This window comes from Rhipicephalus sanguineus, chromosome 5 (genome assembly GCF_013339695.2).
Source record: "Rhipicephalus sanguineus isolate Rsan-2018 chromosome 5, BIME_Rsan_1.4, whole genome shotgun sequence".
NCBI lineage: Eukaryota > Metazoa > Arthropoda > Arachnida > Ixodida > Ixodidae > Rhipicephalus > Rhipicephalus sanguineus.
The window spans coordinates 134,142,870-134,158,724 of record NC_051180.1 but is presented as its reverse complement, the minus strand read 5'-3'; the positions used below and the strand labels follow the sequence as shown (position 1 = coordinate 134,158,724).

General features: G+C 44.2%; 1 protein-coding gene across 2 annotated transcripts in view; it reads left to right on the top strand.

The window, feature by feature from the left end:
• The window catches only part of LOC119394981 (cuticle protein 6.4-like), a 23,241-nt gene extending 8,098 nt beyond the window's left edge, over window positions 1-15,143 (top strand). Inside the window, exons 1-2 of one of the 2 annotated variants that reach the window (XM_037662276.2) lie at window positions 13,325-13,410; window positions 14,841-15,143. In XM_037662276.2, the coding sequence (XP_037518204.1) occupies window positions 13,399-13,410; window positions 14,841-15,128 (300 nt within the window). In that variant the 5' untranslated portion in view covers window positions 13,325-13,398 and the 3' untranslated portion in view covers window positions 15,129-15,143. Of the gene's footprint in view, window positions 1-13,324; window positions 13,411-14,840 lie in introns of those variants that run through there. The other variant, XM_049415897.1, reaches the window with a different exon arrangement.
• The last annotated feature ends 712 nt before the right edge of the window (window positions 15,144-15,855 follow it).

Here is a 15,855-nt window from a genome sequence, read left to right as displayed (position 1 = left end):
TTGCCAATGTACGTTTTGTTTTGCATAGATCTTGTAGAAAACAACCGATTTTCCGTGGAAGAGCGAAGGCCTTACCAGCATTCCATACTCGATTGTAAAGAAACTATAATACGTATTCACAATTTTAATCGTGGTTGACGACATTATAAAACATCTTTAGGCGGGCCTCACTTTACTTGGGATCAACCGTGCTCACATAGTACATTCCAGAACGTTATTCCTCTCAAAATAACCAATTATGTACAACTGTAGAATAGTACAGCGTAATGAAGCAAATCTGGGCCATAAAGTGGCTAGAAATAGAATTTCCCTCGCAACTAGTTTAGAAAGGAAGGTTGTATAATCGAAAAGCAAACCTTTACGAAAATTGCAATGTGAGCTAAGGGTACCAGTTTGATTTTTTGCAATAGGCTTTGTCTAGTGTGGTCCTTGCATGTCGTAAGTATTCACGCACTGACGCAATATGCGTGTTTTGAGGCTGGCGACAGGAGCAAAAGGCATGCTTCACTGAGGGTATTGCCTTACCTACGTACCCTTGAGGACGTTATTTAGTAGGCGATCGTCTGGAAACGAGATATTTAGCAACCGAAATGCAAGTGGTACCGTCTTGTAGACTCACAAACTTTTCGCTAAAACGTTATGCTGAGATATAAAGCTCATGTATTCATGAACTAGCGAAAAGAAGTGAACAGCCGCCTTTATACACCTTAGTACATGTGTGCGTGTCTCCAAGTACAGTTGTTCAATGAATATGCAAACGAATAACGACCTTTAGTATTGTGGGGCTAGCTTTATGGCAGGAAAACAAACATTATTGTTCCAGTGGAGAAAATGTTTGCCAGAATTATTGACAAGTATTCTACACAAGGACGTGAATGTGCAATATAAAATTCTATTGAGGCTTCTAGAGAAGATTCTCATTCTTATTGCTTAAAATTACAATGTACTACAATTGACTGTTATTATCTTCAGGCTTATATTGTCACTGATTAACTTTCTTTCATGCTATTTGCACTCAAAGATATATGCATTGACTTGGACGTAATATTATGTATTTCCGCTGCTCCTCGAAGGCGAAAGCCTTAATGACTTATCAAACGTGAAATTTGATCATCGGCGTCGGCGTCCCTCGGCATCGGGGACGAGTGATGCAAAAGAAATCACGTGATGACGTCATCATGACGTAACTGCGACGTCACGTGACGTAACGCCACATGCTGACGTCATCACAGGGCATCCCTACTGAAACGTTCCGTATGCCATTCCAATAATTCCATATGTTTTCATACGGAGACCATATGTTTTCCGTATATTTTCCATATGTTTTCCATATATTCCGTAAGATTCTTACGGAAACATACGGAATATTGGAATGGCATACGGAACGTTTCAGTGGGGATCGCAGTTTGTTCAAACGTGGTGCGGTCACGGAGGCAAGGCAAAACCAGGTGAGGTGCCTCTGATCGTGGAGGCAATGCAAAACCGCGTTAGGTGCAGAAAGCTTTCGAAGGGTGGCGGGGCAGCACTAATATATCGACTGAGAGAGAAAAAGATGGCTTTCGCCTTCGAGTCTCCTTAAGCGAATGCATAAGGGATCTGTGAGTTTTCGTTTTTCATACAATCTGCTCAGAATACAAATACATCGCCTGCTAAACACAAAATAAGCAGACTAGTACATCATGGCATATAAACAATAATAATACGCAAGAAGGATGCAAAATGCTTAAAAGTCAATAATACAAAAACTTCATTTATCGCTTTGGCGAATTTTCCACTATATCAATGTGCCAGTGTACGTGAGTGTGATGATGAAAATTATGCTTAATTCTGCAGCAGTTTTCTGAATAATGCTTGCGAATGACAGGATCATCTTGTATTAGAGACCTATCAATAAAAAAGAGATCAATCGGCCAGTCTTTCGTGCGTTAGCACGTGCTCGTATATTGATGTAGATGAAACTAGGAATGTCTGCTATGTTCGACATCAACACAAAGGCTTAACAATTACAGTTTCCTACTTGAGGAAACAAAGACAAGCAAGAAAAAGGAACACTGATTAAAATGCGCACGTCTGGGCTGTCTTGTTTGTGTTAGTACGTGCTCGTAAATGAATGTACATAGAACTAGAAATGTCTGCTTTATTCGACATTAAAAGAAAGACTTCACGATTAGAATTTCCTACTGCAGGAAACTGTAAGACAAGAACGGTAAAGGAACAGGCATTTACTTCGTAATTATATTTTGCCTCTTTTTAATAAAAATCTGACTCATTTTCGTGTTTTCGTTTTGCGAAGCAGCTGTTTCCTCATCGCTCGTTCACAGCGTGCACGTAGCTGTGTTTCCCATAATTGCTTCCAGGCATATTGTTTCTTATGTGTGTCGTTTCAGGACTAGGAGTAGCCGGTAACGTTTCGTTATGCTTCTTGACAAAGGGAAGTAGCCTGTTCTACGAATCTAAGCGCGTTCAAAACGTCCTTATATTTTTATGACAGGCGTTTTGCTCATCCTGCCATGAGAATGTGCCACTACAGCGCTTTTGCTGTTGCATATGTAAGTGGCAAGCATGTTATGTTCAGGAGCACAATAATGAAATCAACACACCAGGGAAAAGGGTGCTTCCAGTCCGACAGATGGAATTCGCGTACACATGTCATAACATAGATCGACACCGGCTGGAGGTACCGACGTTCGCTTTCGAAAGACGGGCGCAAGAGAGCGTACGTAATGAAGGAAAGAAAATACCGATCATATAAAAGTGGCTCTGCTCATGCGATGGGAAAAGCCCCCATTCTGGAGTGACTCGTCTGGTCGCCAACGAACCGGCTGCAGGCTCTTTCACTCTCAGCGGTAGAGAGGGCGCAGCGAATTGACGGCCTTGACCGAATTCATCGTGTACGCCGCTGGGCGCTCTCACTACTTTCACGCTTTGGTGGTTCCATGCCGGCAACTCTACTGTGCGCCCGCCTCGCTTTCCTTCTTTCTTTTTTTATTTTTTACTCGTGGGTGTCCGGGAACTGAAACGGGTGCTGAATTAAAAGTAGCCCGTTTATAGAGAGCACCGATCGCGATTTTGGTGGCGTGCGACGCGTAATACGCTTGCTCTGAAGCACTTGTATAACAATTTGAAAGCGCGCACCGACCAAACTTGTCTGCATTGTGTCTCTGCGCTATCTTTCTAGCGATATAACTCGGGAAAACAGCGACTCCATTCACTGAATCGTATTATGAGGAAGAATGAGCACTTTAATTGTCGTAAATGACGGCACTTTGCTCGGTGCAGCCTGGGGATATAGACTGCCTACGTGTGGGTATAATAGCAAGGAACACGCAGTTTTCGTGGGGTACCTTGTTATGCCTGGAGAAATGATGCAATTAGAGACAAAGCGATTTTCTTTGACGCTTATGCACGTTACACGCATCACTTTCAAGGTTACGCAGCCGGTCTGTCAGCATCATCACAGGCGCTGAGCATAGGTGGAATGAATACTACGTGGATGTTTATCGCAAAGTGCAGTCAGTGTAGGTGTCTCTGAAAACAGCTTCGACATCACATACAAAATTTAAAAAAAGACGGCCTGGTGTCGGGTATACGCAAAGAAGTTGTACATGAATGTCCCCCTTAGGCGTGAATTATGACGGATAGTGTAATATTTCAATATTACTCGACTTGGCTCTAAGACACTCGGCGTTTTTTTGCAAGAAACAGAGGCACGTGATATGTTTATTTGCGAATTTTCAATAAATATTTGCAATCAGATCGCCAATAATTTCTATTTGTTCTGAAGTCAGTGACTTTCTCTAATCGCATTACAATAAATCCAATCTGACGCATGTCCAATTTGTTATTGATTCTATTCATTCATAGAAAAGATGAATTACGCTTTTAACGTCGCCCCAGAACGTGGCGCGAATAACGACACGTTGAAAACGGCAGCGCTTTGAGCAGTGCGCATCATCTGTAGCGATAAGCAGAACAATGAAGGTCAATGAAGACGTATTGAATGTTTAGGAGGTTCAATTCATCCGAAGCATAGTGTATCTTGATCATTCTCGTCCACTAGGTGAGAAACCTGGAGCACACAAGTTGCGTCCAGTAATTACGACATGGTGTCTAGAGGGAATAAAAAAAACCATCAACAAATTGAATAGTGACAAAGGTATATAGAAGAGTTAAGCCAACTTAGTAGAATGTAGAGGAAGAACAGATGAAATACAGGCCCTCTAGCGCTGCTGAACACCGAGATCACAATGTCATAACAATGAAAAGTGAAGCCTTAACGAAAATAATATCGGAAACCGCATTTAGATTCAGTAGCTCACAGCGATTGCTACAAATAGGCATCCATTCCGAAAAAGCAAAAGGCGTAATAAATTAGCGTGAATGCATGGAAACCTGCAGCAGGTTGAGAACTGGGTTAATCGGTAAGCTTCTATTATGGTTAAAGCAGCACAAACAACATGGACGAACAAGGAGACACAGCGACACTCGTTTCTTCGTCCGTGTTGTTGACGCAGCTTTAACCATCATGGAAACCTGTTATTACAATCATTAGGTAGAGTTGACTCAGCCGAAAAAACTAATAAGCGAAAATGAAGCGGACGCCTAAATCTTAACATTGCTAAGATTGACAAATAATCAAGTAATGGCGTATTCACGGAATCACTGTCCATGAAAATTGGCATTGGAAACAAGATGTGTGCAATCATATTGTCAAGTTTGCCAACGCAATTTCAGAAAAGCAGTTTTTGTCGAACTACGGGACAAACGCAACCGTCGTAACCACCACGTAGCCATATTATATACCACATGAGTGCTAAGGGGAGCTAGGAGATTTATAATTAATTATTGCAAGAAAAACGGGCCTTGGCAAGAACACAGCAACTGCCAAACAAGGCTTACAAGCCACTCTGTTCAGTGGTGGTGAAGTTATTGTAGTAAAAAGGTGCAAACACTTTTACTTGGTGGCTTAGGTCTTCAAGTGTGCAATTTACTTGAGAGGCTATTAGCACCTTGTAATCCATATGATTAAAGACTTATGAAATGTACTATAGTTTGCAGTAAAACAAAAGAACGACATAGAATTGCAATCTCCAGTGAGTAATGCTGTTTTCCTGAATTCAGATCACGGCTGCGTTCAGAAAGTTTGGTGCACACTGTGAAACCAGGCAAGCTCAGCACATGGGAACACATCAACATTGTCAGAGCGTCTTCGTAAGATCTGTGGAGCTTTTAGAGCCGCTGCATTAAAATTTTACACGAATAGATGCTTCAGAAGCACAGTTATAAAGGCCCCAGTGGTAACCAGGTAAAATGTCGACATTTTGACACCAGGAAATAGCTATGACATGATAGCCACCTCAGCCGCCAGAGATTCGAAAGGAGATACTACAAGTGAAGAGGCCGTTGCATACAAATAACTAGAACGCGCTGCCAACAACCGCGCATAAGTTCTCTATGCAATTTCCGATCCCAGGTGTGTTTTGGAGTAATGCTAGCGAGAGAAATAGACAAAAAAACATGGCTGATCCCTCCGTCATAGGAATCGGTATAACATGAAAGTGAAACATGTCTTCACAGAAGTTGTGCTTATCGTGTAGTAATATGTGAGAGCTTCTACAATGTCTATTGGTGTTTGGCAGTCATGGGCACGTTACCAGTAAAAAGTAACAGTGTTACAGTTACAGTTACCTAAGCCAAAAAAGTAACTCTGTTACAGTTACAGTTACAGAGTTTCCGAAAGTAACTTGTTACAGTTACAGTTACTGTGCAAAAGTAACGTCGTTACTTTTCCGTTACTGTATAAAATAATAGATAACAAATCAAATTATAGAATTTATTTAATAAGGGTTGCACGTCGTAAAACCCTAGACGAACGAAACATAAAAGGGGGCCCAACACCAGCAATCACTTCGAACGCCTCTTACTTGAAGTGGAAAACGTGGTTGATGTACTGGAACGACGGCAGTATATCCTAAGACGTTTATTAACTATACCCAGAAGCGCATGCGAAGAGCAGCGGGGAGTGCATCACGAGTGGTTACGACGTCCATTGTGTCTGCTCCATATGTTTAAGGTGTGTCAGACTCTGTTCGGAGAGCTTCCGGTCCGCTGGGCATACAAACCGTTTTTAAGTCCCGCTATTATACCTTGGAACATGACAACGTGTGTTCACGAAATCCTAAGACTGCACACCTGCGGATGATCATGGCGGTATCTAAAAGTGCGATGCGGGGATCGGCGAAACGGGCAGGAAATGATCAACGAGGCCTAAAGAACTCAAGCGGAATATCGCTAAATCAACCCATGCAACGCGTTCTAAGACCGAGCTTGTTGAGCACTGCTGGATGACAGGTCATAGCTTTGACCTAAACAATGCGACGACGCCAGTTTGTGAACGAAGGTGGGGGAAAAGCAACTCCTGGAATCGTGGTTCATTCGCCGCGGCTTGCAAAAACAGCCGCGGCCCCCCACTGGACATTTACAAGGACATGTGTGACTAGTGGACTGGTTGACCTCGGCTCATTTTTTTTTCTTTTTTAGGATACCACCTGCATTGGGGGTGAAACGTCTGTCATTTTGTTAATAATTGTTGCATTAAGTCGGAGTAAACATTTTACAACCAGTTACAAAGAAGTTTTAAAATATCGCTTCGTCTAGTTCACGGAATTTCTGGCCTTAACCGTTTCGCGTTCTGCTGTTTTCTAGCCATCTGTCAAACACGATTAGCTCGGAGCCTCAGACGAGGGAGACTATAAACATGGCATCCTAATGCTCCTCCACTTGTACACCAAGAACATAGCTAGATGCTCAAGTGACGAAAAGGATATATATGCTGAAAAAAAGAAAACGGACGCGAACTTAGCAGGCTGTTCAGTTGAACCACGATTGATTTACATGTTGCGTTAATGACAGGCCTCGAACCTCGGTTTTCTGCAGGGAAGATAATACGCTTAGTCACCTCCTCTCCTAAACTGCGAGGGGAGCCCTATTTTGGAAAGTTGAGGGGTGGAGAGGATATATGGTAAAGAAGAAAGTTCGAAAAAGTGTTGCTGTTGGATAATTTTTCATAAAGACAGAAGTAACTGTAACGGTATTTTCCGTAACAGTTACTGCGAAAAAAGTAACAGTGTTACAGTTACAAGTTCCTCTAACTTAAAAGTAACTAGTTACAGTTACAAGTTGCTGAAAAAAGTAACTAGTTACCGGTAACGCGTTACTAGTAACTAGTTACTGCCCGAGACTGGTGTTTGGCAGCTATAGCACCGTTTGACGTCGATGCACCTATGTTGACGCCTAGTAGCATGTCTCCATAGTGATGACTAACGCCCATGATCATGATTAAACCGTTGTGGTAGCTGAAGTTGTGAACATATATTTGGAATCAGCGAATCGTGAATCGCGCGTAAAGATGACATCAACAAGCTCATAATCAACACTGGTACCCTATATGCACTTATCCACGTCTTCAAAACGTCGTCAATTAACAAGAGAAGCGGCACGGTGTGCGCTTACTAGTAATGGGTTACCTACCCCTGTGTTCATGCATACCACACTGCGCTTCAGCAACACGTTAGGCAGATGTTCGTAGCTTGAGCCGCAAACGCGTGCGTCCCTCTGGCCTCTGTTTCGCTCCACCAAGGCACGACATTCGCCCGTCGAAATCGCGTCCTTTTTGCAACGCGTATTGCAGCAGTTTTGTTAGTCGGTGCTCTCGCAATCGAAGCAGCCGGCGGCGTAGAAATCCCGTTGGTGCATGTGGCACTTGCACTACTCCAATGAGACGGCGCACGCTAACACGAAGCGAAAGGCAATGAATGTAACGGCGTCTAGGTTTCCTCGGCGACGCCAGCGCGGCCAGTGCCCCTCGCTGGTATCGAGACGCTTTAACCATGACCTCCGATATCGCGCGCAATCTAGGAGTAAGCGCTAGTAAATGTCGATCGTGACGCATTACTTCTTTTTACCTCTCACAGACGGCGGCACCGCACCGCTCCTCCCCGCCTACCTACACCGCCAACAGAAAGCACCGTGCGAAAGAGGATATGTGAAAGATATAAGGCGCATTCGTGGAGTGTCCGTCATCTGCCAAGTCGGCTTAGTCGGTTGGCCGTCGGGCGCTTACCGTCGCGGCCGCGAATTCGTGGGTTCGATTCCCAGCGGCGGATCTTTTTTTAATCAAAGTCACGAGGCGCGGACCGGCGTCGACTACGACGTTGTGATAAATGTACATGACATTTCGTTTCATTCGACAGATACTTTAGGGCGATGACCATTTCGACAAGCTGCTAGCGTTGTCGTCGGAGAACATCACTAAATGCATGAAGAACCTTCACCATCTGACTAACACCATGCGCATTAATGACCAAGAAGGCCTGGGCCTACCACCAGACTGTATGTGCCGATTCCACAAGACGTGAAGTTGCGGTTAGCTAAGCAAGTTTGGTTTCTTTTGTAGGTTCAGATGTTAGTGAGATATGAAGGGAAGGACGGCGATTCACCATCGCATTAGGGCTTCTTGATTGGGGAAACCGGAGAGTTGAACAGGGCGTTACAATACGCGGCTAATATTCTATCGCCGCTAGGTATATTAGCACTAAGTCAGTTCTTGCAAGTAGCCTACTACGCTTTGCCCATTGTCAACAGCAGTGCTTATATCATCACGGAGTGCACGACCACTATTTAGGCAGATGATCACTCGAACTAACTGCATAACGATCGTTACTGCTAGCGCTGCATACGCGAAATCAGCCGCCTCAATTCTGCATACGGTTCCACCTTCTCTCTTCAAGTAAGTAGCAGTGTCGCCGCCTGCAGTATTACTATAGTGGTAAAAGGATGCTGTTGCAAGAACCACTGCGTCCAATACCCAGAACCAACAACCATCTTAACGTCTAGCGATGCAAAGGTTATTGCTTGTTCTTAGCTGATTGCACCGGTGAGCATTACAGCATCTTGCGATGGGACTGGGGCCCACTGCGCTACCCAATACAAGTCATATTTGGGCGCAACGCTGACGCGGATGTATGTTAATGCATTGTAACAGGATAGATAGGTGGGCTACCTGGTAGTTCAGCGCTTGTGGTGCGTGTATACCTTTCTTTGTCCTGCGTCCTTCTTATTCCACTCTAAGTATTATTCCGTATTTCGATTCCCGTTTTGTTGCCCAACGGCAGCAAGCATTGTTTCATGCGTACCGACGTTTCCAAAACCCCGAGTGCTAATAGTCGTCTCTAATTAAGAAGTTCAAAGCAATGGTAGTATTCGCACTTACAATGCGGTCCGCCAAGGGTTGTGATGATGCTAATTACTTCCATATGAAACTATTACAGCAAGACGACTCTCATCTGAGAATTGCTGAAATGTAGAAAAAAATATTATGCCACCTCTTAGGATGCTAAGTCACTGCGTACACGCCGAAACTCTCCAACCCAAAAATCCACCCATAAAGAAAGAGCGTTACGGGATAAATAATGTGGTGTGATTTAGTCCGCGAGTAATTAGCAGTACGCATCATACTCGACTTATCCAAGACCACTACGATACCAGAACATAGAGGGAACATAGCCTGTCACTTAGTAACGACAGTGAACAGGAGACAAACTTGCCCGTATTCTAACGACATAAGAAATAGCATGTCGTCTCCAGTGAGCGCTTGTGCACAAAATAGTTTCTTGCTCACTAGTAGCGAAAAAACCAGCGAAAACTCGAAACTAGGACGAAGAACGCACATTCAGTCACACACAGTCGCCGGACTTACAACCACTTTATTGATGTATCCACGTACGCTTAAACCGCCTAACACGCGCACGCGCGCGAGCTACAAGTGAGGCCTATGATCCGCTTGATAATCAGCCGCTCCCTGAAAGAAACAGCCACTCTTTTTCTGTGATATGTACGTAGAGAATGTTCACTTATACAAACGTGCCCATTCATTTGGATGTGGTACGCCTCAAGCAGTTCGCGCTCATTGACTTTCCCTTGCTTAGAATGTTGGTTTGGCGAAACAAAGACTCGCAACCGCTGCATTCCTTCACATGTGCCTTCTTCGTCCTTGTTTCGAGTTTCCGCTGGTTTCGTCGGCCCAGCTTTTCACGTTTCTCAGGTTGCTCGCTAGTGTTAGCCAGGGGGTCAATGCTCCTCGAAATATTTCACTTTAAGATGGGTATATACACCCGCTCACTTGCAAACGCATGCACGAACATACATAAAGCGTAGATGATAACACCCCCCCCCCCCCCGCTAAGAAAATTTCTGCCTACGCCCCTGTTCTTGCTGGTAGTTACTACGCCTACGGTGCTGACAAATGTGTCTGAGGTGTTATATCAAACGCTTAAAGACATGGACCTTACTCAAAACCAACAGATAATACAGCCAAGGAAGGTATAGGGGACGTTAACTGTACTGTTTTAAGTGCATGGCAGTAATTGTGATACAGATGTGAGGAAAGTAAAATGGATGAAAAGCAGCTTGCCGCCGGCAGGGACCGAACTGCAACCTTCGGATAACGCGCCCGATGCTCTACCAACTGACCTACGGCGGCGGTCGTCCTCTCGACCACTTTATCGAGATTTATGTGCATGCAAACCCGGGATTAATTAACCTCCCTTTTACCTTCCTTGGCTTCTGGTTATCATTAACGTTGTGTCACACAAAGAAACGAGCCCTCAGAATTCCCCCTTCTTTCATTCATTCATAGCGATGGTCACGTTCCGGCAGGCTTCATGCCATCAGGTTGTATGCGACGGCTTATTGGTCAGCTCTCCGCTCGTTAGAGGGAATAAAACGTTTATTTCATGTTCTGTGAGAAGATCAGTGAGTGGGATCTTTAGTCTGGGATCGCATTTGCGCGGGCCGCTGTCCTCGCACGCTTCACGAGGGCCTTTTGGGTTTTCGGATCCGAGCTGGACAGAGTTGCCTGCCATCCTTTTATGTTTAGTTGTGTCCTGGGTTGCATGGGTGGATTGTGTGGACATTCCTATACCGTGTGGTTCACGTGCCACGTGACGCCATCTGGAAAAAAGAAAGAGTGTTCCACACTCGCCGTGATGGCTACGAGCGGCACTGACTAACATTCCCAGCTTTGTATGCACATCAATACCCGATAAAGTGGACGAGATGACGATCGCCGCCGTAGCTCAATTGATAGAGCATCGGGCGCGTTATCCGAATGTTGGAGATTCGGCCCCTGCAGGCAGCGAGTTGTCTTTTCATCCACTTTACTTTCTTGACATCTATATTACAACTGCTACAATATACCTAAACCAGTACAATTACCGTCCCGTGTACCATCATTATCTGCTGGTTTTCATATAGGTTGTGGGAAACAAAGAAACGAGCCCTGAAAATTCTCCCCTTGTTTCATAAAGACATGGAAGCCAGTTAGGTGTCTTGTTTTTGTTAAATGCTGGTAGGCTTAATCTTTACCTTTCACATTATTTTAAGTTTTCCTTAATGAAGGTTGGCTTACAGGCGTTCCCAATTCATTTACTGAACTTACACTGAAAACTTTGCTAGTATGATGTCTTAAAATACATCGGCCATTATAGCGTCTTTTAGTTGAGCAGGATGGTATCAGGAACAAAATTGGGCGCAAACGACTATGCGCCTGATCTCGCTGCTGGCTTTCATGAAGGCGGTAGGGTGGGGCGCGGGTGGGTAGAGCGTCTGCCGCGCTCGGTGGCGGTAACGACTGATCGAGTGAGTGTGTGGCGCGCGCAGCGCAGGGAAAGGAAGACAGGTGGGAGAGGGGTGCGAGAGGTGATGCGGCGGGGAGCTTCGACGGCGACGACGGAACGCCGCACGCGGCGTTCAGCGCGCGCAGCCGTTTCATTGTCTTTTTGCGCCGGCGCAGGGTGGGGAAAGTGTCTCCTACTACCTTCGGCAAAGCGCCCGCAATGCGCTAGAACGATGGTTGTCATTTCACAATCCACGATAAAGGTGATGAAAGTGAAGACGGCCATTATAACGAGTTGTGCACAGAGCTTATTTCTTTTAACCTCGAATTTCTGGTGTGCTAGAACCAAACCGCTCAAGGCCGAAAGATTTCCTCTTAATCACCGGCCACTGCAACCTAAAGCGATGCTTAAGATAAGGGAGCTTCGACGGCGACGGCGGAGTTTAGGCCTAAGGAGCTTCGCTCCTAAAAAAAATAATATTTAAAGAAAAGCCAACACAGCATGTAGGGATCGTTGTCCAATATATGCTGGTTTATATTCTCTCTGCCGACGGGCTTAAGTGCCACAGTATTATGCGGCGCTTTTGCATTAATGAAACAAAGTTGATACAGTGCATTGGATGTGTATACAAGGTAGTGCAACTAGAAGCGCTCTGCGAGCTGCAAGCCCTGATATTTTGTAGTAGTTCTATCGTGTATATACATTTTGCTTCCTGTTTACGCAGGCATTATCCCCGTATGAATGCATAATCTACGTTCAGTACTCAATACAATCACATACAATGTAAGCGTTGAATTTCATCTGTTATCATCATTTCATTGCAGCATTGTCCAATAACCGAGATCTCTCATATAGCGAATAATGATACTTAGTATTATCTGACGCATCGAAATAAAGAAACATAACGGGTCGCTTCGACGAAACATTTTTGTTTGTTTGTTTGTTTGTTTGTTCGTTTGTTTTTGTTTGTTTGTTCATTAATTGATGCGAGGCTTTCCTTTATTTCGCACATTGGTGCTAATGCAGTTGCCTTCTATCGCACTGTAAGAGATAGAACGAAAGAATTTAAATGATTCAAGGGCCCGCTTCTGTGTTAAACACATCCTAAAGAACCCGATTGTGCTAGTAAAGCCAACAGACCATGAACTTTCCTTGGGTTCATTATCTGTTGACTTCCTTACCTAGTAACAGAGCTAGTGTAACAGGAATCGCTATAACATGTGAGCTGGCTTCTACTTGTATATATCGAAGAGGTGTCGCGAAAACTGTGTTGTCGGAAAATGTCGCCTCACCGTAGGACAGGGCATATTTCATAAGACGAGGAAAGCGAATGTCTCGGCTACCATTGCCAAGACCGTGCAACTAGTCACCAATTCTATCTACTCCCCTTGTCGACCGGAAGCGGGGAATGTTGCTCGGGTAGGAAGCGACAAGTTCATGGTGGTCTCTGCTTCCTTGCCAAGGTACGGCTAGCGGATACGGTTCTTCGCTTTTCGTCCCGACGTCCACCCACAGAATAATACGAAAGAAAAATACGCCCAGTGGTACAGTTTCGCGCAGGTAATTTCCCGAAGTAAAATAATTTCACTTTCCACTGCTCTTGCATAGCCGGGGCTCCATGCGTTCCTGTCCTTCACGGCCTGTGTATATAAGCGACTGGTCTCCGACCTCGGGAAACAAACAACCTCCCGCAGCTGGCATACGATTCCTCAAGCCTAACGAAATGAAGTCTCTGGTAAGTTTTAAGGTTGCTTGCATTATGCTGGTGGTATTAGGCCTTTGTGTAACAACTCTTGATGAAACATTGTAATGTTGGGTTCTTGCAGCTTGTTCAACATTTTTCAAAGCATTACATTTTTCTAAAACTTGGAGTGCCTTTAACGCCGCCGCTGATGTATATAATTACTTAAACGTCACAGTGGTGTCGGAATTTCTATAAATAGACGGATTTATAGAAAAGAAAGCCGCTTCCTCGCTATAGGAGGCCGCTACAGCTGCAATCTGCTCCTGTATATGCAAGAGATGTGCCCAATCGTTGTATCCTGCAGATAAGTTTCGCTGAAATAATTAACCTAAAATTTGAAAGCCCTTTGTCACTAAGATCTTCATAACTTATGAGCACGCAACTTGGAATATGAACGAAGTCTTTTTGCCCACTTAAGGGCCAGCGAATTTTGTGTAGCCGCTGTACAGCATACAGGCGACGCGATAGGTTCATTGGGTCGGTTACTTAATCTTTTTGTCTTCTACTACAAATCAATGGTTGTATTGAAGACGCTTTATTTTACGAAAGGCCTACTCTAGTTATACCTTGCGAGCCGTAGACATCTGTCCTAAACGTTTATTTAACTTTCACAGCTTGCAAAATGTATTTCGCAATAAAGCGTAAACATTTCGCGCTAATGTTACGGATAGTTACAATAAGTGATTACAAAGCCAGCGCTGGATGGTCACGGGATGGTCGCTCCTTTCTGTGAAACTCATAAAACGCTTCTGCAAGTGCCTTATTAAAGGAACTCTTTTGTATAGTGAGGGAAACAATTGCAGAGATTTTTTTTGTTGTCTGGTGACTCAATATGTAACAGCGAATAAAGTCTACTTACTCAAGTTAGCTGTCCCATAATCATGTTCCTAGCATGCGCTACCATCAAAAATAGCTCATTTACTATGCTATTTTGTTTCTGGCATGACATATGGGCTCCAAGAGCTCTTGAAGAAGATTTCTGCTTGTTTACTTCAAACTGTTCGCACATATAGACTGCTAGTACTTGAAAAGTTTCCTCTGTGTGGTGTTTTATGTGGTACTCCTTTCCGTAAATCATCTCTTACGGGGTCCAAGGTACCTTAGTGAATATAGAACTAACATTGTGAACGCTTGTTTGGTCACTTGACGCCCATAGGTACGGAATGTATTGCTGGAAAATGACCGCAAATGTATTCCACTTTGTGGCACCTGTTGTTTCTAATTGTTTTATGTTTATTTAGATAGTGCGCGTACTTACTAAAAATTGTACTTTTTTCAAAGCTCATACTGTTATAACTAGCTTGCCTCAGTGAATTGGATTAACCTTCAACTAACAAAAGGTGCTACCGTTGTTCATAAAAGAAGTACGTCGCTTTATCAAACAATTTCTCTAAAACGGTCGCAATTGCGCACTTTTCCAGGCCTTCCTTGCTGCTATCTGTCTTACCATTGCCACCGTCTCAGCCGGATATCTTGGTCTGGGATACGGTGGACTCGGCTATGGTGGCCTCGGCTATGGTGGCCTCGGCTACGGTGGCCTTGGCTACGGTTATGGCCTCGGGTATGGAGGCTACGGTCTCGGATACGGAGGTTATGGATTGGGCTACGGCGGGCTTGGCTATGGTGGCCTCGGCTACGGTGGCCTTGGCTACGGCGGCGGTGGATTCAAGAAAATCATCGGTTATGGCTATGGCGGCTACTATGGATAACTTTCGACGTGTCTACTCATTAGCCTTGCCATGTTCACAATAAATCCGAATTTCTCTTGAGATTCCTCTGCTACGACTGACGACTAAGAAAATTTCACCGGCAGGAGATATTGCTTTGCTTATCAGACGTCTTCTATAATAATGCGACACCGAGATTGAAAACTTCGAAAGTGCATGCACCTTTCAATACAGTGTAAGACATACACAGATGCTATCAATTTTCATAACCACGGTGAAGCAACCAATTATTGAAATTGACCCTATCATTACATTGCGTTCAAATGTGGCCTGCACATATGAAGTGATGAGACTTAATCGTAAGCAAGCTCTTATCTTTCTGTTCATTTTTCTTCTCACTAGATTATGGGAAGATGCCAAGATTAGACACGTGCATCTTGTAGGGCTTGCTTGTTTGCATGTGAAGGTTGCTTTTATATTGCAAGCAATTCACCCGTCCTTCTAATATTCGGCACACTGTGCTTCTTTCGATATTACTCGGAAAGCATGTCCTCCACTCGCTGGTCGAATAGGCACTATTCAATTATATTTAACGGAAGTAACGACGAGTTACCGCACCAAAAAAAAAAAAAGAAATCATCAAGGATTAGACCTTTTGGGCCATAAGTTTGGCGCACTTCTATTTATCAAGACAGAGCTTCAGAGAAAAATGGAGGCTTAACGTGGTGGGGAATCGCTGAATAATTAACGTCATGGGAGACAACGTCTC